At 33.2% G+C, this 23,853-nt stretch overlaps 1 protein-coding gene across 1 annotated transcript; it reads left to right on the top strand.

Annotated features, from left to right (window-relative positions):
• Positions 1-8,989: 8,989 nt before the first annotated feature.
• On the top strand, positions 8,990-22,269 carry LOC126844997 (chitin deacetylase 1). Its single transcript, XM_050583567.1, has 7 exons — positions 8,990-9,284; positions 13,278-13,453; positions 13,715-13,864; positions 14,846-14,945; positions 16,208-16,529; positions 19,860-20,126; positions 20,950-22,269. The coding sequence occupies exons 1-7, from the start codon at positions 9,224-9,226 to the stop codon at positions 21,509-21,511; spliced, it is 1,638 nt and encodes a 545-aa protein (XP_050439524.1). The 5' UTR covers positions 8,990-9,223; the 3' UTR covers positions 21,512-22,269.
• The last annotated feature ends 1,584 nt before the right edge of the window (positions 22,270-23,853 follow it).

Genomic DNA, 23,853 nt, shown 5'->3' with positions numbered 1-23,853 from the left:
TGGAAGGTAACGACTAACCAGATGGTGTCGAATGGTGATCTAACTCCATTATACATACTAACCTATTATTATGTTAGTTTGTAAATGAGCTACAAGATTAAAGACGTACATATTTATACAAACTTCTGTCATATGTTAAATTATGTAGAACTATTTGAGGTATATTATTCTGTTCTTTTAGACCTGTGATTTAGAGGTAGTAGTAAAATCACATTCAAGAAAACATCTGGAGATATTGGAACCACTTTGGTAATTTCTTACTGGTCTGGATTTTTACTATTTCCAGAATCGCATCAAAGCATTTAATTGTGATAAAATCACATCCAGATTTAATAATTGATATGAACCATCTTTGATGACTCCTTATGTACTGGTTTATACTGTACGAAATTTAGAATTTGGTTGGTTTGGACTGAGCTGGCTTACATTATACTATATATTTTTTTTCATCGAAACGTTTTATCGTCGGGTGTGGGAGGCAAAAAAACAAATTTTTTTTTTGAATAGGTATAGGTCTAATAAACAATATATATATATATATATATATATAACAGAGTGATATTTTTTTACTTCAACAACTTTAAAAATAGTTATTCAAAACTGGGTATTGACCAGTCAAAATGTTTAATACAATTAGTTTGGAAGGGAGGTAGGTACATGAAAATGAGTGGAAAATTGAGATCACATTATATGAAAACACTATAAAAAAAAGGTCCAATTACTAATTAAATTCAGTGAGGTATTAAGTGGTCCATAATAGAAAAAAGTTCTCTATACTCTGTTCAAAATAAGAAGCGACTTCTTTCTTACCATCTATGTACACGCCGCTACGCGCTGGCCAATCACAGCGCACCCTGATCTCGGCCAAAAGTTCAATTTTTCTATGTAAGCAAATGGTTAAGTCATTAATTCGGTAGCAAAGACGTTTTACTATTGAATAACATTTTTTTTAAACAGGTGAATGTACTAATTGTATTTAGAGACCCAAATGTAGCATAGTTGTATGCACATCACTATCAATGTTTTGGTGCCTGATTTAGTCCGGGGTTAAAATTGAATAGTTCAATTAATTAATCAATGTATTTTTAGTTTGACATGGAGTTTAAAAGATATTGGCTTCTACAATCATGTGTGTTGTTTTTTGTCTGTACTTAAAATTCCTACTTTAATTGATAATTGTCGGGTCAATTTCTAAAAATATTTTAGTTTAAAAAGTATAATTTGTACAAAAATACTTAATAAGGATAAGAGTTAGTAAGCTTACTACTTCTTCACTATAATCACAAAATTGATTTACTTTTAAGTGAAGCCTTCTTTTACTTAGAAGCACCACCAGTAATCAGAATAACGGGTGCAGATGTACCAATGCCATAAAATCTTTGGAAATAATTGCATTGCCTCAGCCTAAAGATAAAGTGACAGCTGCTAAAAAAATAATCAGTGTAAAGATCTCTCACTTTAGACTACCAAAAAAATCAGAATTAATACCATTTTACACCTGTTTGTTAAAAATAACATGTTTTTTGTACTTCCTTAGTAACCTTAAATTTGTATATATTTGACAACTATACACAAAAGATAACATTTTATTCAAAAAAAAATAACATAATTTTTTTTTATAGTTGACTATTATAAAATTTACCGACTTTAATTTTAATGAAATGTATGTAAACAATTCAAGTTTTTCGAAAAAACTCTTCAGTATTTTAGTCCTGTTGATGAGGATTATTTTTTTGGATCATATAGTATGTCGTTCATTATCGAACACCTACATCAATAATAAGTAAGCTATTAAAAATAAGTAAAAAATTATATTGGGTTCTATCAAAAATATACATTTATTTAATGTAAAATAGGGTTGATGTAAGTAGAGATTTGAAGAAGGATTCCTACAGTACTGGTTTGATAATGGATAATGTGAAAACTTTTTCTTTTACGCCTAGTAATATATCCTTATGTATTATATTGTAGAACTATATAATTACTTATACTACCGTCTACGTCTTAAATGTTATAATAATAATAAAACATTAACTTGCATTTTTAGTTACCTATATAATAATTTATAATTATATATTAATTTAGCTAAAACAGTTATGAATATTTGTACAGCAATTAGGATTCTTTGTCACTGGTAAATTTTGTTATCAGACTATTACAGCATCCGTATTTCATTACTTTTTTTTTACCAAAATAGTGTTACTAAAATTGCGTTTTATTCGTATCATGATGGGCTTATAGAAAAAACCGCAATCTGAACAATAATTATTTTACGCTAAAAAACTTGGATGTATAACGCCCTTTCGCATCGTGTCCATTCGTTCCAATAAGAACACTTTCAAATGTATTTTAAGAAAGTTCATTACAATTTATGTTTTAAATAATTATTATGTTGTATGTAAAAATATTATACATTAGGAGGTAATCGATTTGAAGGCCATGGATATATTTGTATGTTTCCTGGTTCTCTGCAGACGACATCTCTGTACAACACAATTTTCAATAATTTTAGGAAATAGCTAAAACTTGTAGGATAACTTGGAATTGTTTTGATTTGACAAATATTTATAAATATTTACTGCCTACAAAAATTGTTATTGTACCACTAAATATTTTACTAGTTTCATAACAATATACTTGACCGAGAACTTCTCTTTGGTCATAATGAGTGGCCTACACTTAAGGCGTTTCTCGTTTATTTTAGTTTATCTAATGTTATAATGAAACAATATGGAATTGCTGAACGGTCAAGGCCCACATGGATCGATTGGATTTTTTTTTATGTTTCCAGAATTCAATTTGAAACGGGACCACGATAAACGAGTAGAATTGTATAACGTACAAGAAAACTACATCAATAAAGGTCAATGTCGCCGCCAAGGCCGTGGTTGTTTTCACCAACCTGAAGTATTCTCTTCAACCCCTTGTAATATTAAACTCGGTGGAGGTAGTGTTTCGAGAGCCACGTGGTACGATCGGTTAATGAAACATGTCCCTCGGACTATGGCTCCAAAAACACGCTTAGATTAACAATTCAGAATGCTTTTGTAATGGAGGCTTGTTACTGAAATTAAAGTTATTATTCAGCACATATTACACCGCAAATCACAATATTTATATATAAATTTATTAAAATAAATGCCAGGAAGATAATTTTAATCTTCTATTGACGTGAGGTAACAAACGCGTAAGTGTATTTATTTGCAAGTTGTTTTTTGCAAATATTCTTTTTTTAGGTTTCAAGTTAAACAAACAGATTAATAGTACAAATCATTCAAGTATTATCATTTATTTGTAATTATAAATTATTCATATTATAAAGTATAAACTATTACAAATCAGAGAAGTCGATCTGAACAAAATATAGATGAACATTATGTTGAATAATTCAAAAATATTTTTGACAAATATAATGACGGATTGCAATATCGTAAAATAAAATAAAATAAATAATTTAAAAAAAAAACTATGGCGTAATTGTTAGGTTTATCATTAAAATATGGTTAGTTAAACTCGCTCTGTTTTTCCCACTTTTTCAGCCGATTTTCAAACCCAGTTAAAAAACACATCAAAATAACATCCGAATTTACTAGATGCATTGGATTAATATCTCATTTAATTTTTAAAGTTTTAGTGAAATGTAAGCTCTGTAACTATCGTTTATTTTATTTGTTCTAGTGTTAACATTAAACAGACTTAATAACCACTAACCGCAATTATGGTTCTATAATGATGGATACCTATTTTATTACTTTTGACATAAGAGTATTAAAGTTATATTAAATCTATTAGAAAGCAATTATTCGTCACTAGTCTTTACTAGTTTAGATCCTTCCATTTTATAATTTCGAGATATGCGACTGAATCTGATCGTTTACACAATAATACATATATATTGATCGATGTGTTGAATTTCTGTAGCAAGTGGACATTGCACGGTAATAAGAATAATATACTATGTACTCGTATATAATAAATTTTTTTTTTTCTTGTATGCACTACAGGTATCTGTAACAAACAAAAAATACAAGTCGTATCATTCAATCGTATTACGTATACTAGATATTCCCAATGTAAAACTTATAATAACATAATACATACAAGTCTTCAAATGTCACGGAACACCTTATTTTTTGGTAGTATACTAAGCTTATAAACTAATTTATATCTATTTTATTTTATTTCATTGTTATTATTGATTTTTACCAAACAATAATAATTTTAAGTTTTTTTATAGTTTTATCTGTTAGTAGCCAGATTTAGATGGGCTATCGTTTGGAACTTAAAATATGGCAACGTATACATTAAATTTGTTTTTTTTAATTAAGAATAATTTACTAAAAATAACTAGTTGTCAGTGATTAATTTTTAAAGTTATTATAAATTTAGGACGGGATGAAGAGTGGAGTGTTATTGTACTATTTTTTCCTGGTCACATTATTCAACCGCACAGATACCTGCAGTCTTAAATTGTATATAAGTAATTTATTTTTATATATTTAGTACATCATTAAAAAAATCAGGTGGGCAATGAAATTCTGAAGACCCTGTAAATTCGAATAAAATTATACACACTATAACATTAGAATAGTTTTTAAAAAATAATATCAAACCTGTATACATCCGGCGACATCGTCTCGAAATCGTATATTATTTCACGAATGGATATCGTGGAAGTGGGAGGCCTCGCTCGACATCCAGACGGACATTGGAGAGTTACCGGATCCGGTATACCGGCGCAACAGGTGTGGTGACCGTAATGAAAAGTCGCTTTTCTCTCGTCAAGGCACATATACACTCTCGTTTGGGATTGGACGTGACCGAGAAAAACAGCTTGTACGAAAACCCGTGGGTTATGGATTTTGAATAACCGACATAAAGGGTCGGGGACAAGACACTCTGGACAGATCGCAGACCACCCGCGCACAGGACCGCGCACAAGACCAGCGACAACAGACAGTACCTAAACGCATCCCCAGCTACGTTCTTAAGCCAAAAACGCCACTATACGACGGTTATACCATCAGATTTGCTTTTATCTATTTCCAATCACATCAGAAAACGTAACGTGTACTGCCCAAACACGCATTTGGTGAGGGTAGGGCAAGAGGGAATTTGCCCTCCAAAAATACACTTTATAACCTAGGATAGTGTCATTCGCTTATACGGTTTCAAGAATAGCACAAATAGAGAAAAGTATCAGGGGGGGGGGTTTAAGTCCTATCAAAATATTTATTATTATCCCTTATTCCTCCATAAAATAGTGTCAGATAAATGCCTGATATTGCCTTTGTTCTCGATTTCCTTAAATAAATATTTCAACTGTATAATCTAAGGCAATAATCAATTATCATAAATTATTACAGTAGGTATCTACTTATTGGAGTCGAAATTATCGAAATAATAAAATTAAATGGTTAACCATTTTCTGTATGGAAAATTTCAGTACAAACTAAAAAAAAAACAATTCTCATCTTTGTATCAAAGCTGAAAATCAATATTTTTAATTATATTTTATAAAATAGTAAAAAATACGTGTATTTGTTTTGTCAATTGAGTACTTGTTAGTTCATTTTCATTGTTCTTAAACGCAATTGATGCAAATATTCTATTATTCTATTATCATCGCCAATTAGAAGTTAAGCGATTTACTGTAATTATTGGTAATATTACTTTATTAAATAGTATAATTCTCCAGAAAATGATACTTTTACATTAAAGAAGTATTAAAATTCTACTAGAACATGTTTAAAATTAAAATAAATGTATCAAATTTTGTATGAATGCACAATTAGGAGTACAATAATATACCTATACGATCATTATTACGATCTTAATAGGTTTATGTTTGTCATTTGTGGAGAGCCATCAGCCACGGCCTTGTCATAAAAAGATTTGTTTTAGAATATGTGCTAATTCCAAACATAGGTATTTGGATATTAACGAATATTTCGAATCTTTGGCATTCACGAAAAAGTAAAAACTAGTTCAAAACTATACTCTGTTCAAGTTAAGGAATATACTCGGCGGCCAAGTTAATAGACCACGCCCCTAGCATACAAGTTAGTCACCGAGGTATATTTCTTAACTTGAATGTTGTATTACTTAATAATAAGAAAATAATTAGTGGACAATAATTAATATTTAACCGCTCGAGGCTGTCGATTATGTCAACTGAATAATGTTGCGGCAATTTAGCGACACTATTATAGTTACTAGGCATACTATTATACCTAATGGAATTTGTAAACCATACACACCTTAAGCACCAACCTAATAAAGTGTAAAATATATATATATATATATATATATATTATACTATAAAAATACATGAGCATAATTCAAATTTCTTCAACCGAGAACAAATCGATTATTAATTTTATATTATTTAGTTAGAAAATTAAATAATAATTAATAGTTTTACATTATTTGTATTTTCTAAACAAATAGTCCTATAAGGCCTTGATAATAATATTATTGAGTTTGCACTGTGCTACTGTACTAATCAGTTATGGTGGTTTTTGATACAAAAGTTAACATTAGAAGTACATTATAAGTATTAAGTATAAACTTATTTCTTATAAAGTACAAACGAAAAAACAGTTTTTTGAGTCCCCGTTTATACATTTTTTAAAAACTAGAATATTTATATTTATACATTTAAACATAGAATATAGCGTAGATGGTATCACGTCGCCGAATTACGTTGAATAATATAAAATATGTGGTTTGACGTATCGACTACTTTTTCTTGTTATTTGTTATCATTGTAAAATCGTTAAAAACATTTTTTTTAAATATTGTAAAATAATAACAGCTAAAAGCCGATGTGTCAAACCACAGAAGAGTAGATGAGTAATTCAAAACACTTTTCAGAATTTAAATCGGATAAAATGTGTTCTTGGAATGATGGAAATGCCAAGGGTCTATTTACGCCCAATTTTATTAGTCACAAGGCCCCTTAATTGGAGTGATGAAATTAAATTAAAGCAAATCAAATCTTAAAAAACGTTGTAAATTGTAAGCAAACGAAGTAAAACATATATTTTGTTTGCAAGGTCTAAACCAACTTTCAAGTCAGTTCATAGCATCGTTTTAAAAAGAAACCTCAGATAGATATTTGTTTTCAAGGGCTCAATATTTTAGAATATAATTAACAAACACTAGGTATATAGCTCAGTTAATGGAACAGACCATCAAACCCCCATGACGTTTTTTAATTGTATAGGTGTATTATGACAATCTTATAATTGAATTTAGCATTGAGTATCATAATGATCAATATCCGCATAGCGCGGAAAATTTTTAACAATAAAAAAAAATCTATATATCTACTTTATTTTGTAGGCAAAACGGTAAGGCTCTCACTCTGAAAACAATAATTAGTTTGATAGTGTAAAAAAGTCCAAATTCTAATATTAAGTAATTTAAACTGTGTTTAATAAAATAAATCAAGGTCTGAGTTTTTAAATTAATAATTATTTGCGACTGCTTTGATCTTGTTAAAATATTATACCCAGGGCGGGATTTAGGACTAGGCTACCTAGGCTGTAGCCTAGGGGCGCCACAACTTGAGGGGGCGCCGCGGCCGGCAAAACTCTTAATTTTTTTTTTTAAATGTATAATGCCTATCTCTTTTTTATTAGCCTAGGGGCGCCTCTTAGTTAAATCCGGCCCTGATTATACCTAAAAGTTAACAATTTATTGTAGGTATATAAGTATAGGTAAGCATTGTACGTCTCGATTACCGAAAACAATTAGTCAATATATTCAAACCCTACTTATAATAGCACAAATATAATGGAAGCTCCAATTATGTTACAGAGGTGGCCAATGGGCAAGGCCGTCTAAGACTATGTAGGAGCCCTTGGGCACGCAGAGTTTGGGGGCCCTTTAAGAAAACCGGAAATATGTAAACTGTATTATTCGAGCTGTATAATTAGTTAAGATTTATAAAAAATATCATTTGGGAGATTTAGAGGTATACCGAAAAAAAAGTGGATGGATGTAATAAATAAATATATCGAGCTGTGCGAATGGAAAAATATTGATCGATAAAATATTGTGGAGAGAGCGGATTTGGCTTGTCGATCCCATTTGTAAGCGATAAGTGAAGAAAAATGAGAGTTTACCACACATATATTATATATTTACAAGACGGATCCAAAGATTTTTACTGGAAGGACAGTTTTTAGTTCCCCGCCTAGAAAAAAAAACTGGAATTATATATTAGGTTCGGTACAACAAAAGTGTGTACTATATTTTAGGAAAGCATGACGATATGTGATAGTGAAAATACCATTTTTCCCTTGTGGGAAAAGTTGATATTAATATAAAAATTCATAAATTTCAAAGTGCAATAACTGAGTAATTTTTATTAGCTACAAAGATGTACCAGCCTACCAGGTCTTAAACTATTCGAAAATCAATGAAGATTAAAACAAATAAAACTTATACCGTTTTGAAAAATATCAACAGGAGGTCCCTAATTATTGCTTTCCGCATCACATATCTGATGGCTGTAATATTACATATTATTCAATTCCAATCTTAATTTTAAATTGAAAAAGTATTATTAAGTTATTTGTATTTAGACGGGATTTTCTAAAACCAAGAGAGCAATGTTGCCCAAATGGTCACCCCCTCCCCACCTCATTACTATATCCTCCCCTGTTTTGGACGTGACGCCTTAACGGATGGCTGCCTCAGGTCGTTTTGTTTTCGCCTCGCAGGGCTTTCACGAATATTGTGCGATGATGGTTATTCGGCATATCCGCCATGTACGCGATTAGTTTTTTGGTCGTGCCGGTGGTACAGCTATAGTATACATATGCTTACCTACATACATATATATAGATTATAATGATACCCTCGTGTCAGCAGCTATGCTACAGACTTTCACGGTTGTGACCGTCCGGTGGCTCCACCTGTCGGCGATAAAGCGACCGGTGAAATGTACGTCGGCGTATATAAGACAATAAATGAACGGGCCGCGTCCAAGTGTCAAGCCGAATCTCGTTCCGCCGCTCGTTCCAGCGGACTGTCCGCCGTCCAATCGAACATAGCAATTTTTTTTATAGTACCAATATTATACACACATATTTCATACAGAAGTCCGACATCGAAACCGACGTTTTGTCGTTCACCGCACGAATACGTTTCCAACTCTACCACACACGTCCGTGTGCAGCAAATCGCATTTGTTCCACGGCGTTAGTCCGCCATGAGGACTACCACCAGCACGTCGTTGGGTCTCCTGGCGATTGCATGCCTGATCGCATTAGGTGAGTAACGACAGTATATATTAATAAAATAGTATTGTATATTGTGTTTACAATTACATTGTGAACATAGTAGTATTAATATAGGCGCTAAAGCTACCACGAGGGCAGTCGTTAAAGTCTCCGGGCGAACACGATAATCGTGTAGGTATAATATAAGTCCTTTTTTTAAAAAGGTGGTTGGGTTGTATAGAAAAAATTGTTTACAATTAGATATATATATTATATATGTATATATATATTTATATACATATATATATTTTTATATATATATATATATTCAGCAGTGCCGTATTAAAAAAAAAGGTTGAACAGGACCCACTCGTCAAAGGCATGTGCACTGCTGAATGACTGATGAACTAACGCGCACCGTTTAAAGTAGCTGTTTTAATGACGGTTAATCGCATTTATCACAATGAAGGTAATAAGAATTTAGTTTTTGTTTAGTTCATGTTTGCGATTAGGCCAGCGTTGAGCAACCGAACGATTTATATATACGGCTTCTTAACTGTAGATCTCGATTGCACGCACGATAACTCCAACGGCTCATATATATATATATATATATAATAATTATAGTAAATAATATTAGTAGTTGAAAAGACGGGAACTGTACTCTTTCCACTATACGGCCGAAGGCTGAAATGTATTGAAGACGGAATTAGTCGTTATGCCTCTTGGGCGTTCATAAAGCCAAACAAATTACTCAACGCGGCAAAAACAAAATGCAATTTTACTATTCAAAAGGAGCATCTCCTCTTAGTACGTATAATAATGATGATTGTGCAAATGATGATGGCCAAAAATCGAAATTCAACGGCACGATACCGTTCGAGGGCGTTATGCCTCGTTGTCGATATTTACCAAAACCGTCCTTTGCTGGACATTTAGCATAATATACATATGTATGTATATTAATTTGTTTGTCTGTGTATATAGCTGTATTAATGTATAAACCCCGATCGACACGTTATGTGATAGGTATTGTTATTACTGTAATTTAATGCCTACGAGGTATACTGTACATATTATATTTAAATAATAGTCTGCAGCGCTTATGGCACAACCTTCGAACCGGTACGCACTGCTACCGATGACCCGGGGGCTGGGGTACAGACATATGGTCACGACAAGAGGGGTGGGAGCGATGGTTTTTCAAACAAGTCCGCTCCGGGCCACAGCCTTAAGAAGATTTCACTGTAACGCGTCCTTAGGCACTTAGTACGAGCGAACACACACATCAATTTACTTAAATTATTATTATTAAAAACTCATACATAACATTTTCGTATCCGGGAGTCTCATTTAAGCGGTAACAGTTTTGCTCAAATACGATTATAATATTATGTAGAACTGTCGGGTAAAATGACTAGGTGTTATTTCATGGCCGTATTCAGGGGATAGGTTATTGGGACTCAAAATAAACTATCCATAAAAATGTATAAATTAGTTTTGGTCGTGAAAATAACCATTTAAACCATGTGAACCCTACCCCTTTCCTTCTTGAAAAACGTTGGTCATGTGTTAACGTTAGACTGAATTCAGTATAAAAAAAAGCGTTTACATAACTTTCAAAATTTCTATGGGTTCGTTTAATTTATGTATAGGTTTATAAATAAACATATAATATTATACTAGTTTCGGTGAAGTCAAACTTCGCCAGAGGCGTTCGGATGTAATATAACGTTGGCGGCATAAATAGTGAAGGAGGAGGAGATATGGTTCGAGATCAATATTCTCAGGCTGGTTATCTGATAGAAAGGTTCCTTGGCGTTGTTATTGACCGCCGACGACGGTCCCATAGAAAGTAATCGCCGAGCTTTTTATAATACATACCTATATGTATTATTACTCTTTCTCTGGTCGATAAACAAAACTAGACATAACGTGTATGGGTTTAAAATATTCGCATAATAATATAATATATTGAGCGCGCGATCGTACCGTCTGACCTGCTCGTGAAAGCGGACTTGCTAGTACCTATATAGATACATATAAATAATAAAAAAAAATATTATTACCACAAGTCAGTATGTGACTTGAAGTACATGATCGCAATGTGTCTTGGTGACCGACTGCATGTGAACCACGTCCCAAGTTCTTTAACACCATGACAGGATGGAAACATTAAGAGATTTTTTCAAAAACGAAACACGTTCCTTGCATATCCGACCCATTATTGACGGCGGTTTTCTTTCGGTTAGATTTTTTTTGTTTCTACAATATCAATTCCGGTCATAAATATATTTACGAAAAAGAAAATATCTAACACGTCGGAGAAATAATATTATTCTTCACTCGTTATTTAGGAGTTCTAGATTTTTACACTTTCACACGTCGTTCGTGTAGGCCTATAACGCTATAAAAATAACTAATCGAGCCAACAATAGTACCCGGCCGCTCGTAGCATTTAATATATTATTATTAAAATAACACAAGCCGAATAGTTGTTTCGAATTTTATGTTTCACAATCAGTAGCCGCATTCATCAGCCAACGCATTAGATCAAACAAAACTCTTCTTCCGCTTCGAACTTTAACCTCACTGCCATATTTTCTTCTACATCCATAAAATAGTAGTTGGTACTAATCGAATGTAAGGTGCATATTATTATTGTAATATCGATGCATATTTTATATGTAAGTATTAACAATATGTACTACAACTGAACAAACACACAATATAGTTGACAATTGCGGTGCGGCACCAGCATTATATGCAGCCAGTAGTTATAACATTGGTATGTTTTATGGCTGGAGGTCATTCTGAAAATTTGTCCGTTGTCCGTCACGTTTTAAGCGACATGGTAAGTGTCACAGTGGGAGGATGGCATTATAGAGGAGTATGGAGTAGTATTAAGGAAAAGAAATTGGGCCATATCATAAAATTATGACTATAGTATATTATCATATTAACATAATATGATAAATTGATAATTTTCGTTAATTGGATTGAGGTATGTGGGAGCCAAATCGAGTTTTTTTAGAAATGAAACGTCATATTTTTTTATTAGAAAAATAAGTTTATTATGGTTTATTATTAGTCTTTCGCCTGGTACGTTTTTTCGATTCCGTCGGTACTATATTTTATTTAAATTATGATGTTTTCTCAACGAGCACAATTAAATGAATGGTTAAATTTATCCAAAATAACTGACCCGGTAAATGTTACTAATTTGATAGATTTTGTCTGTGGTCAATTTCAAAAGGGTTTTTATTAAAGATCTCTATAGTCTGTTTTGTTTAATTAAACAAAGATATTATTTTTAAAAACTTATATTTAATTAAAAAATAACGGGTTAAAATTAAATTATACACAGTTGTTCACGTGATGTCGAATCATTTTAAATAATACCCGTCGAAGTAGGTATTAAAACTATCTCTGATAATGATAATCTGAAAAATCAGTTCATAAATTATACTTGTTACGTTCTAAATAAACTACCAAAGAACACGTAAAAAATACACAGTTGAACCAACTAAAGTTATGGTTAATATGCAATAATCAAATAATTCGGACAACTAAATGTTTAGTTAAAGCAACTATTAGTTTAGTTATTTCTCCTAAACAATTTGTTATTAGCCATAATTTTAGTTGGTCTAACTGTATATTTTTTTTCGTGTAGGTAAATTACTTGTTCAACACTCAAAGATTGGCGATCATTAAAAACAAATAATTACTCTCATTGGCTAAAATTTGGGTGTTTAAACACAAGGCGGACAGTGATAACTGATAACAATTAATACCAGCAGTTATTAGGTTTTCGATCAAAGTCAACTGCCATCTTCTAACTTCTTAGTTTACCAGACAATGTAATCATTATATTTTTAGTTGAGTTGTGAACAAGTATCATGGCCTCGACGTTTTTGCATACAGTAGAAGTATCCGTTTTGATGTGTTTTTAGTGGTGTTTTTTGATTTATTTATTTATTTAAAACGATTAATTATGATAATATATTTTTCATACTAATTTATAATCCCGTTAATGTAAATTAGGGTCCTGTGATTCGCTGTTGTCACGCATTAAACGTCAACAAGCGGCGACGAGTGAACCGAAAAAAGAGGAAAGTTTCGAAAACGAAATATGCAAAGACAAAGACGCTGGAGAGTGGTTTCGGCTGACAGCTCAGGATGGCGACAGCTGCCGTGATGTCATTCAATGCACCTCGTCGGTGAGTATATGGAACATGTCACGGTGGATACGTGTAAAACAATATTATTATGCCATCGAACAATATAACAACATTATGAACCTTTTTTTTTTATCGAGAAAAAACCATTGAATCCACCCGAATCTCTCTACGCTTCTCAAAACAATTAACTTGCCAAAAAAAAAAAAAATAAAAAAATTAATAATAATAAATACCCTTCCTCTGGCTACTGCCAATAACTATTATTGCTTCCCGCATAACGTTGGGTTTATGATTTTCCAGGGCTTGCAAGCGATCCGTTGTCCGGCCGGTTTGTATTTCGATATTGAAAAACAAACGTGTGACTGGAAAGCTGCGGTGAAGAACTGCAAGCTGAAGAATAAAGAGCGCAAAGTCAAACCGCTGTTGTTCACAGACGAACCATTGTGCCAGGTAATGATTTTGTAATTATTGTAAATACAAAATGGCTTAAAACAAATATTACTAATAAACCGTTTCACAAACGTGCTAAGAAAAGATTAGTGTTAAATAAAACGAAACTTTATAACCTTGATCTATAATGCACTTATCTTTGTGTGTGCATTAAAAACTACCATTAAACACCACTTGTATTTTAGACACGGTGAGCAAGGTCTTATAGATTTCATAGGCTCAGCACTATTATCTAGTTAAATACTTGAATAACTGATCAACGGTGTCCTGAGCTAGCAAAAAAAAAAAAAAATGTTGACATAAAAAGTTATTTTTATTATAGTACGAGTGATAGTATGGGCGAGGGAGAGGGAACCGTACGTACCTGTGGGTTGTGAGCTATCCATCATTTTAACAAATTCAAAGATTAAGGTCTAGTTATGCCTAAATTTTATAATTTGAATCTGATTACCAGGTGACACTTAGATTTGAAACTATAGTTGAAGACAGAATGTCAATTTTATCCATTAGGTCTTAGACACGAAAACATCTTAAAAACCAGGTTCTACTTAGCACTTGAAGATGTAACCTCCTCTAAAAGTTAAATATCTTCTTAATTAAATCTCTTCTTATGTAAAATAAAACCTTTCATCGATTGGTCGCATATATTGAATCCTAACGCGTCTTCCTAAACATTTTTCATTGTTTCGTTACTAATTTTCCCGTCTCTATTTGTCTATAAATTTAAATTCCTATTGTCTATGAAATTTTACAATAGATTTGTGCATGACCTGGACTTTACGTTGTCTTATAATATTTTAAGCCCCGTCTAGCATATTGAGAAGACATGTTTTAAAGCTCTTAATTTTCTGGGCTCCTTAAACGTTTCTCACAGTGTATTAACTACCTTTTTTAAGTGCTGTCCTATATTGTTATTTTTAAGCTGGTCTTGTCCTGTTAGAGTATAATAAAATAATTTGCATAAACACGATTTTTTTTTAGGATGGAGAATTGTCCTGTGGAGACAAATCGTGTATTGAACGTGGCCTGTTTTGCAACGGCGAAAAGAACTGTCCGGACGGCTCTGACGAAAACTCATGTGGTAAGTCTAGATTCTTGAACTAGAACCTTGATATAAAAACGATGTGTTATAAATTAAAATGTGTTTAAGCATTTTTTTATACCTTTCTTGTCAGATCCGAAAATACCCAAGCTGTTATTTTATTTTATTTCTCAGAATACTGTATTGGATGTGTCATGAAATCGGAATAAATGTTCGGGTTTTTTCCGGACAAGGACTGCCGGTCTCTTGCAATAGCTTTTTTTAGTTGTTACCTATGTTATCGTGCAAAAATAATAAATATTAACATAAAATCTTCAATGCATGCCAATATTTTTTTTCCGATTCGACGACCTTCGACGTGCATTAAAATCAACAATTTTGACAGCTAGCCTTTATGTGTTGCGTTATAATAGGGTACTAATTAAAACATTACATAACTCTGCTGTATTTTTATTTAAATTTAAAAAAGCATAATTTTTCCATTCTATTTATATTCCTACTCCGGCATACTATCAAGTTGACCATTGCCGTAATTGCTCGCTATAATGTCGAGAATGATACTTAAATAGAAGCTTGATAATAAACTATTTAGTTTATAATTGCCACTGAATGGCTGGTAATTTTTAGCTGTCATGTTCAAGCAACTCGATATAAAAGTATAGTTTTGCGTTGTTATCATTGCACGGTTATAGATGTACATATTATCTGAGCGCACGGCAGTGCGCCAGGCCAAGTTCCAGCAATGCCAGTGTTTACACGAACCAATTCACTCAGTTTTTCTAACCCACATATCTCTGTTTCCTATAAAAATAGTGATATCTACATTGTAGTCATATCTGCTATTTGTTTAGTTCATAACGTCACTTCACTCCTTCTTTCATTAGCAACATCGCTCTTTAACTTGTATTGCTTAACACTTAGCCAGTTTCTGAATGAAGCATAAAACATTATTATCAAATGTACTTACTCAGGAGTTACGTGGATGATGGAAAGGAGGGAACTCAGGAAATAAGAAAAAGATTCAGATCCCATCCCAAAAAAGTCAGCCAATCAAAGTAATGGTATCTACATTGCGGCCAAGTCTGTTTTATGCCTAATTCAGAAAGGTCATGTTTCATTTGTGTCTTATAGTATATTTTCATTCTTTTGTCTTACGACAGTAGATATCACTACTTTGATAGAATGACTTTTTTGGGAGGGGGTCTGGAACTTGGCTCTTTTGAACTGTTAGGTTTTTGTTGGTGATTATGTCGTATCATGAAATATAACTAATTTGCAATTTATCACGCTTATGATTTCAGACAGCGACAACGATCCAAACCGAGCACCTCCATGTGATCCCTCGGTTTGTGTCTTGCCAGATTGTTTCTGTTCCGAAGACGGTACCGGTATACCTAACGACTTGCCCGCAAAAGAGGTACCCCAGATGATCACCATCACTTTCGACGACGCCATTAACAATAACAACATTGAACTTTACAAAGAGATATTCAACGGCAAGCGCAAGAACCCCAACGGTTGTGACATCAAGGCCACGTTCTTTGTTTCACACAAGTACACTAACTATTCGGCTGTGCAGGAAACTCACAGGAAGGGCCATGAAATAGCCGTGCACTCCATCACGTAAGTGTATATATTTTCAAAAGTATAGCATATAGCAATAGCCCTACAAAAAACCACTTATCGCTCTTACCCCTAAACTACCATTATATCCAACCGTGCAAAGTACATGACCGCTACTGCCGAATGTACCATGATAAGGTGCTTGAATACTAGACTTAATTATACTAGTTGACGTAACGTTGAGGTACACGTCAATGGAAACTGCAAGTATAAAAATACTACATTGGCTAGTTGTAACTCGAATTTAATATTTAAGAATTAAGCGTTTGCCTGGTGGATGGGTTATTATACTTGTTTAATGTGTGTTTCGACTAGAAGTTGTTATTCGCAATAACAGTAAGTGAGGGATCGAGAGAGAGAAAAGAACAACTCGTGAAAGTAAAATATGTATTAGCTGGAAAGTAAAACTGCCACGTGTAATATAATCCAATAATCATATTATGGACGCAGCGCAAAGGAAAAGGGAAGTAAATTTGCTTAAACTGTGTGTATCCTATTCGTTTTTACAATAATTATCTTTTTTTTGACGGATCTTTAAAATTATTAAAATAAAACAAGCGTAAGACACGGTTTTCCTTGCAGGTGTTTAACTCGATAAGTAAAATAATATAATACACACAACATCGATTTTTCTCCTCCGGCCGACTTCGATAACGTTACTCTTTGCGTGTACACGTCTTAACTATACAAAAACGATTTTTAGGATAAAAAAAAACACCATGCATTGTAGAGTTAAGATTACATGGATCGTGGAAATAGCACAAACCAGTAATCATAGTGTTATAAGGGAATATTTCATATTATACGGAGAGTGGTTAATTTTGTCCATTACGATAGCACGACTCGACTAGTCTTCTAGTGTTAGATTGTATACGATTATGCCACGAGGAATGTCTGTAGAAACAGATACGTGAGCACGTGCGTAATAATATTATAATATGTAACTACAGGGAGACGCAAAAGGTGGTTATAACAAACAACGTGCGTAAGCACACATTGGAAAACCGGAACAACTTGTTTTTAAGCAGTTCGTTTTCATACGACAAATGCTAATGGATTGGATATTGTGTGAAAAACATGCACATAAATATTAAATATAGATGTTCATATGACGTATTTATTATTACCTACGCATATTTTGTAAAAGAGCTTTGCAGTCGAACGGTATAAAATGTGTATCGCATATTATACCGGGTTTAAAAAATTATTATTTATTGTAATAATTATTAGATACTTTATATAAAGGTATAAGGTACACCTTTCAGTAAGAAAACGCTTTGCAAATAAATCTGTCGAGAATCCATTAAGGCGGCTACTACATGTATTATAATATGTACTTTTTGTATACATTAATATAAATGGTAATGCACCAGCATCGATTAGGTCGTTTAGGACGGGTCGTTAACTCAAGTATCATGTTTTTTCACTGTGCAATAGTTTTGATATGAAAAATATACATATTATACAAAAATATAATCTTGATTTTTGTTTTTTCTTTATGACGAATCGGCGACGGGGTTTTTGCTCTCTTTTAGTTCGCGTCCAAGGTTTCCAAATATATTTAATTTGAATTATTATTGTAATATATTTTTTTTTCTTTTACTCTCCGTTGTCAGTTATTTATTTGACTATTTATCAACGTATACATAATATAATTTGTCATGACACGTTTAACTTGAAATCGGTCATTAAACTTTTTCTGCCCGTAGGTTAGACAAAGGTGCCACTTGCATCCAAGTCACGGACAAGTGGTTTTTAAAAAAAAAATAATAATGAAAAATTAGTAGGTGTACCAAATTTTCTGTTGGAATTTTCAATTTACCGAAGTGTTTGATCCACAGTTATGTGGAGTTAAGTTCATATGCTGTTGCATATTACATTGTATTTATTATTGAATTTTGAATATGGTTTATTGTCGTATATTTGTGACTTCGAAACTAAGAAAAAATATTGTCATTTTTGTCTGTTGACTGTCGGAGAATTCTGCTTTGCAATCGTTTTGTTCGCGTTGTTCACTTTAACCGATCGGAAATTATTCAATTGGTCGAGTAAACCTGTCACGATTGCTTTATAAAAAAATAATAAAACTAAAGCGTTCGCAATAAAATTTGAAGACCGTTTAACGATTTTATTGTGTGTGTGTACAGAAACAGAAAGTTGTTTGTACCGTATTATGATAGTCATCCCATTCTAAAATTCGTTTTCCGTCGCGACAGGCGATCACAAGTGCTCATCGATGGTGTAACAGTATATTAACATAATATAATACACATAATGTAATTCATCCTTTCTACATTTTTAAGTTAATTTCCATCAGAGAAGGTCATAGTAGTATCAATCGGAAGGTGACGATATTGATTCTACACGGTTGCGTAATAAAGCGCCATGCTGATGACTCGTACAAGATTGCAGCGTGCGTTTTATTATGTCTCTCAATGTTATTTCTTTATAAACAAAACAAAACTAAAGATTACAAATTTTCCCTAACGTATAGAGGTGCAAAGATTGTGCGGGAGAAAGACGGAAGTACAACTTTAATTAGGTCACGCTAACATAATAATAATAATATGTGTACAAGACACAGTGTTACCTTTTGTCTTCGATCGTGATGTGCGGTTTTGTGCGAACCGCTAGAAAACAAAAAAAAAAACAATAAAATTAGCGAAAGGAGAACGTTAAAAACTATATATGTAAATATAGCACTGTAAATTATATCACATCAGCATAGTGTCTTAAATCTAAAACAAATAGAAATGTTATCTCATTCTAAAACATTTATAACATTTTGTGGTTACCGCGAACCCCTATTAAGTACGTTATTCACTAGTGCCAAAAAATATAATTTGTATGTATTATTTTATAAATATAATAATATACATATCATATAAACAACTGTATTGCACTTGCAAGTAATATATTGTACTCTATAGAGGTTCGCGGTAACCACACAATGTTATGAATGTAATGTTTTAGAGTAAGATAACATTTCTACTTGTTTCAGATTTTTGACACTATGCTGATTTGATATAACTTATAGTGCTAAAATTTAATATAAACATTAACCTTAGCTAATCGAAAAGGGATAGGATCTGTATAAATTTAGGCATATTAGTATTACATTAGTATGTATCCTCATTACAGCTGTTATTAGTATCATCAATATCCGACGGATAAAATCACAGGGCACTTAGGCTTTGCTTTCGACTTGTCTTCTTAACTTACAGCTCTTGGGTTGCACAATGCACTATCTTGCATCTGACCCTTACTTCGAATCTCGGTGTTTCCAATACCAGGTTTTTTTTCTAATATATTCACTTTCTGTGTTTTCAGGCACAATGACGACGAAAACTTCTGGAGCAACGCCACAGTCGAAGACTGGGCCAAGGAGATGGCTGGTATGAGAATCATCACAGAGAAGTACGCCAATTTGACTGACAATAGCGTGGTGGGTCTGAGATCTCCTTATTTGCGAGTAGGCGGCAACAATCAGTTCACCATGATGGAAGAGCAGGCTTTCCTGTACGACTCTTCGATCACCGCACCCTTGTCCAACCCGCCGCTCTGGCCATACACAATGTACTTCCGCATGCCACACAGGTAAGAGTATCTATTTTTTACACCCACTGACATAATATTAATACACTGACATATTTTCATAACGTGTCGATATTATCGACACGTGGCGTGAGTATTTTTAAATACAACTGTCGAGTAGGCCGATAGGTACGTCATCGTGGTCAAACCACAAACGTTATTTCACAGTAACGCTTTCTATTGTTTGGAAAACGTTTAGCCTCTTCTGCACAACACGCATGTCTCTCTCACAAGACTATGATAGTTTGCCGGTAGTTACATTATTAAGTAGCTCGATCGACGCGTCCAATAGCCGTTTGAATATCAAGGTTTCGTTTTCGTGATGCTGTAGTGAAGCGTAGGACGGAACATTCAATTTCTAGATACATTCAAAGATTACATTAACGAGACGTTATTCAATCGGCGAAAGTTATCGAGTTTCAAGGACTCGTGGGCGCTCACGCTTCGAATCTGGTTTTCACAACAGCAATTCAAATTCAACGGCAGTAATAAGCGATGGTTTAAAAAAAACAATTTTTTTTTTTTTAATACTTTAATGCTGAGTTGCACAAAACTTTATTTCGTTCCATAAACCGTGTTTGGACCAATCACAGTGTTCTAATGAGGGTTTGTGGAACTAATAAAGTTGTGCGCAGCCCAGTATAAATATTTAAGACTGTCACTATCTTGTCGCATTTACTTTTTCTACATTTTTAAGCCAAGACTCTGATGGTTGACGTAGGTGTCATTATGTACATTTTACTCTAAAAAATCAATTTGCGACTTTATACTAACGGCTACGGCGTGTGTGTGTGTGTGTGCTTTGCTTTATTTTCTATGATCACAGGTGTCACGGTAATCTGCAGCACTGCCCGACTCGAAGCCACGCCGTTTGGGAAATGGTGATGAATGAACTTGACAGGCGGGAAGATCCGAACTTCGACGAGTACCTACCGGGCTGCGCCATGGTCGACTCTTGCTCCAACATCCTGTCCGGTGATCAGTTTTACAACTTCCTAAATCACAATTTCGAGAGGCATTACGACCAGAACCGTGCGCCCATGGGTCTCTATTTCCATGCGGCCTGGCTGAAGAACAACCCCGAGTATCTGGATGCATTCTTGTTCTGGATCGACGAGGTGTTGGCCAAACACAGTGACGTGTACTTCGTCACCATGACACAGGTGATCCAGTGGATTCAGAAGCCGCGGATCATTAACGAAGTAAAGAACTTTGAACCGTGGAGGGAAAAGTGTGTAGTGGAAGGGCCGCCCGCCTGTTGGGTGCCGCATTCGTGTAAGCTGACCAGCAAAGAGGTGCCCGGCGAGACCATCAACCTGCAGACGTGCGTCCGGTGCCCAAACAATTATCCGTGGCTCAACGACCCCACCGGAGACGGTTTCTTCTAAGTCACACGCACATTGTTCCCCGATCTCACACACACACAGACACAGACACACACAACACAACACTCTCATGAACCATTTTTTTTTCTTATTACTATTCTTGAAATTCTTTTGATCGATGAATCTTATTTTCATTTCGTCCGTTCGACAAACACAAAAGACAATGCATTCGGATCAATTACTGTGCCTCCCGACCGCCCTCCACAACGCTCCGGGCGTTCTTTTTGTATTGTACATATTTTATAATCCGAAAATCATAATTACTACGTTATTCACCTGCAGCAACAACGATTTCTATAACATTCATTATAATTATATTATGTACACATGTGTATCGGGTTTCTCAATTAACTGTGATTGTTTACTACTACAGACTACTTACTACTACTACCACTACCACTGACTGGTGCAAATCGCTGCTGTCCACTGTGACCAGACTCGTTGTGCGGCCGTTATAATATTGTGTAACCGCCGTCTCGTGCGACACGATGCTCGTTTTTTTATATACTTGTACAACAATAAAACAAAATCATTGATTTTTATTATGATTATATAATTTGTATTATTAGTGCGTTTTATTATTATTTGATTATTATTATTACCTATAAAATAATATAAAGTGTCTTTTTTACTGTCTCGATTTGAAGGAAAAAAAACCGACTTGCTTATTTCGTACAATCCGAGCAACTGCTTTTGTAAAATTTATATAAAACCTTGTACCTAGTTAATAGTAAATAAATTATATATTATTAATATTTAAACGGCTGTGTGTGTTTATGACTTAGTGCGTCCGTCCATCCGTTGATGAACTAAATAATGTTGTTTTCTAAAGAAGTCAAAAATATACTTCCGTTTCTAAATAGACAGGAATTTCTAGCAACTGGTTTTTTATTCGATTTACCAGGGAAATGTGAATATACAATTCAATAAAAATTATTGGTGGTTTACACAGTACTGCCTATGTCAAACTCTAATTTTAATTATAATTCAATACAATGATTAATTTACACTTCCACTCAAATGTGTAATTAGAAAAAAAAAACACATTCACACAACGAAAACGTGGTAAACGTTTAATATTAAGTCATATAAGTCCAAAGGTCATAGTAGTTATTACTGGAGAATGTTTAGAAGTGAAGGTAAGAAATTGGAGGTAATGAATTAAGTATAAAGATTACTGTTAGATTATAGAAAGAAACTTAATTAATTTTATAGCTTATTCGACGCCATGAAAAATATGTTTAAAAAAATGTTTGGAAGTCCATTGAAATTAATTACCAAAGATAAAACATAATTACATTGTCAGGTATTCAACGAAGATAATCAGAATTCAATAGAGTTTTATTTTGTTTTAATTATCGTTACCGATTTCCGTTAAGAAGAAAGATTGTTCATCATGGTTAATTCATTAGAGCTAATAGTTTATTAATTTTATCAGTAAAGGTGCTGTAATTTTTAACGGTGATATCCGACCAAATACTACCCAACCTACCGCAGTGGCGTATTAATAGGAGGCGACCGGGGTATTTATCAACCCACTGTTTGGTTTTTTGTAAAAAAAAAATTACCTATTAAACATTTATTTATTCGATATGAACGATGTAATCATAGAAAAATTACTGTTGAAGCAAAATGTTCTCACGAAAAATATTACTATAGTTATTTAATAAATAAACTTAGGGCAGTCTATATTTTACTAATCTTTTTTATCAAACAAACGTGTTTTGATAAATAGCGAAATTAAAAAAATGTAAGTACTTAAAATGTATATGGTCTCAATGAATCTTGAAAAATAAGGACAAGAAGGGAATTTTACAAAGGGTTAGGAGGCAACATTTTTTTTTGTTTATCACACCCTAGAAGAAAATTTTAAATACAACACTGATCTACCGTACGGTTAACACATTAAATAAATTGACGATAATCATAAACTTACGGTTGTGCACATGTATACAAATCTTAATAGTTAACTACCGGCATAAATTCCTCACGCTGTACCTCGTAAACACATTGTTACCTAAAGCTTCAACGTCACATAACTGATGGAAATGCTCCAGTAAGCTATCACTGTGACTATAGATATCACACATTTATTTAATACATAAAATATATCATATTAGTAAATAATACATTTGAATTTCTATGAAACATATTAATGGTCAACACATTCAACACTTAATATTTAAAAGTTTGTATAATCGATTTCATATTTTTAGTAGATGTCCACAACTTACACCGTTTGTCATATACATATTGTTTAAAAATATATGTTAAAAAATGGTGAAAGTAGCAATAAACCATAATATAAATTATTAACTATAATTCACGTTTTATATGAGTCAATG

The sequence above is a fragment of the Adelges cooleyi genome, unplaced genomic scaffold (genome assembly GCF_023614345.1).
Source record: "Adelges cooleyi isolate 19-005CV unplaced genomic scaffold, UGA_ACOO_1.1 ACOO_flye_CR_arks_rails_tigmint_CR_PRNA_651, whole genome shotgun sequence".
Taxonomy (NCBI): domain Eukaryota; kingdom Metazoa; phylum Arthropoda; class Insecta; order Hemiptera; family Adelgidae; genus Adelges; species Adelges cooleyi.
This window is presented reverse-complemented; position numbering and strand designations above follow the sequence as displayed.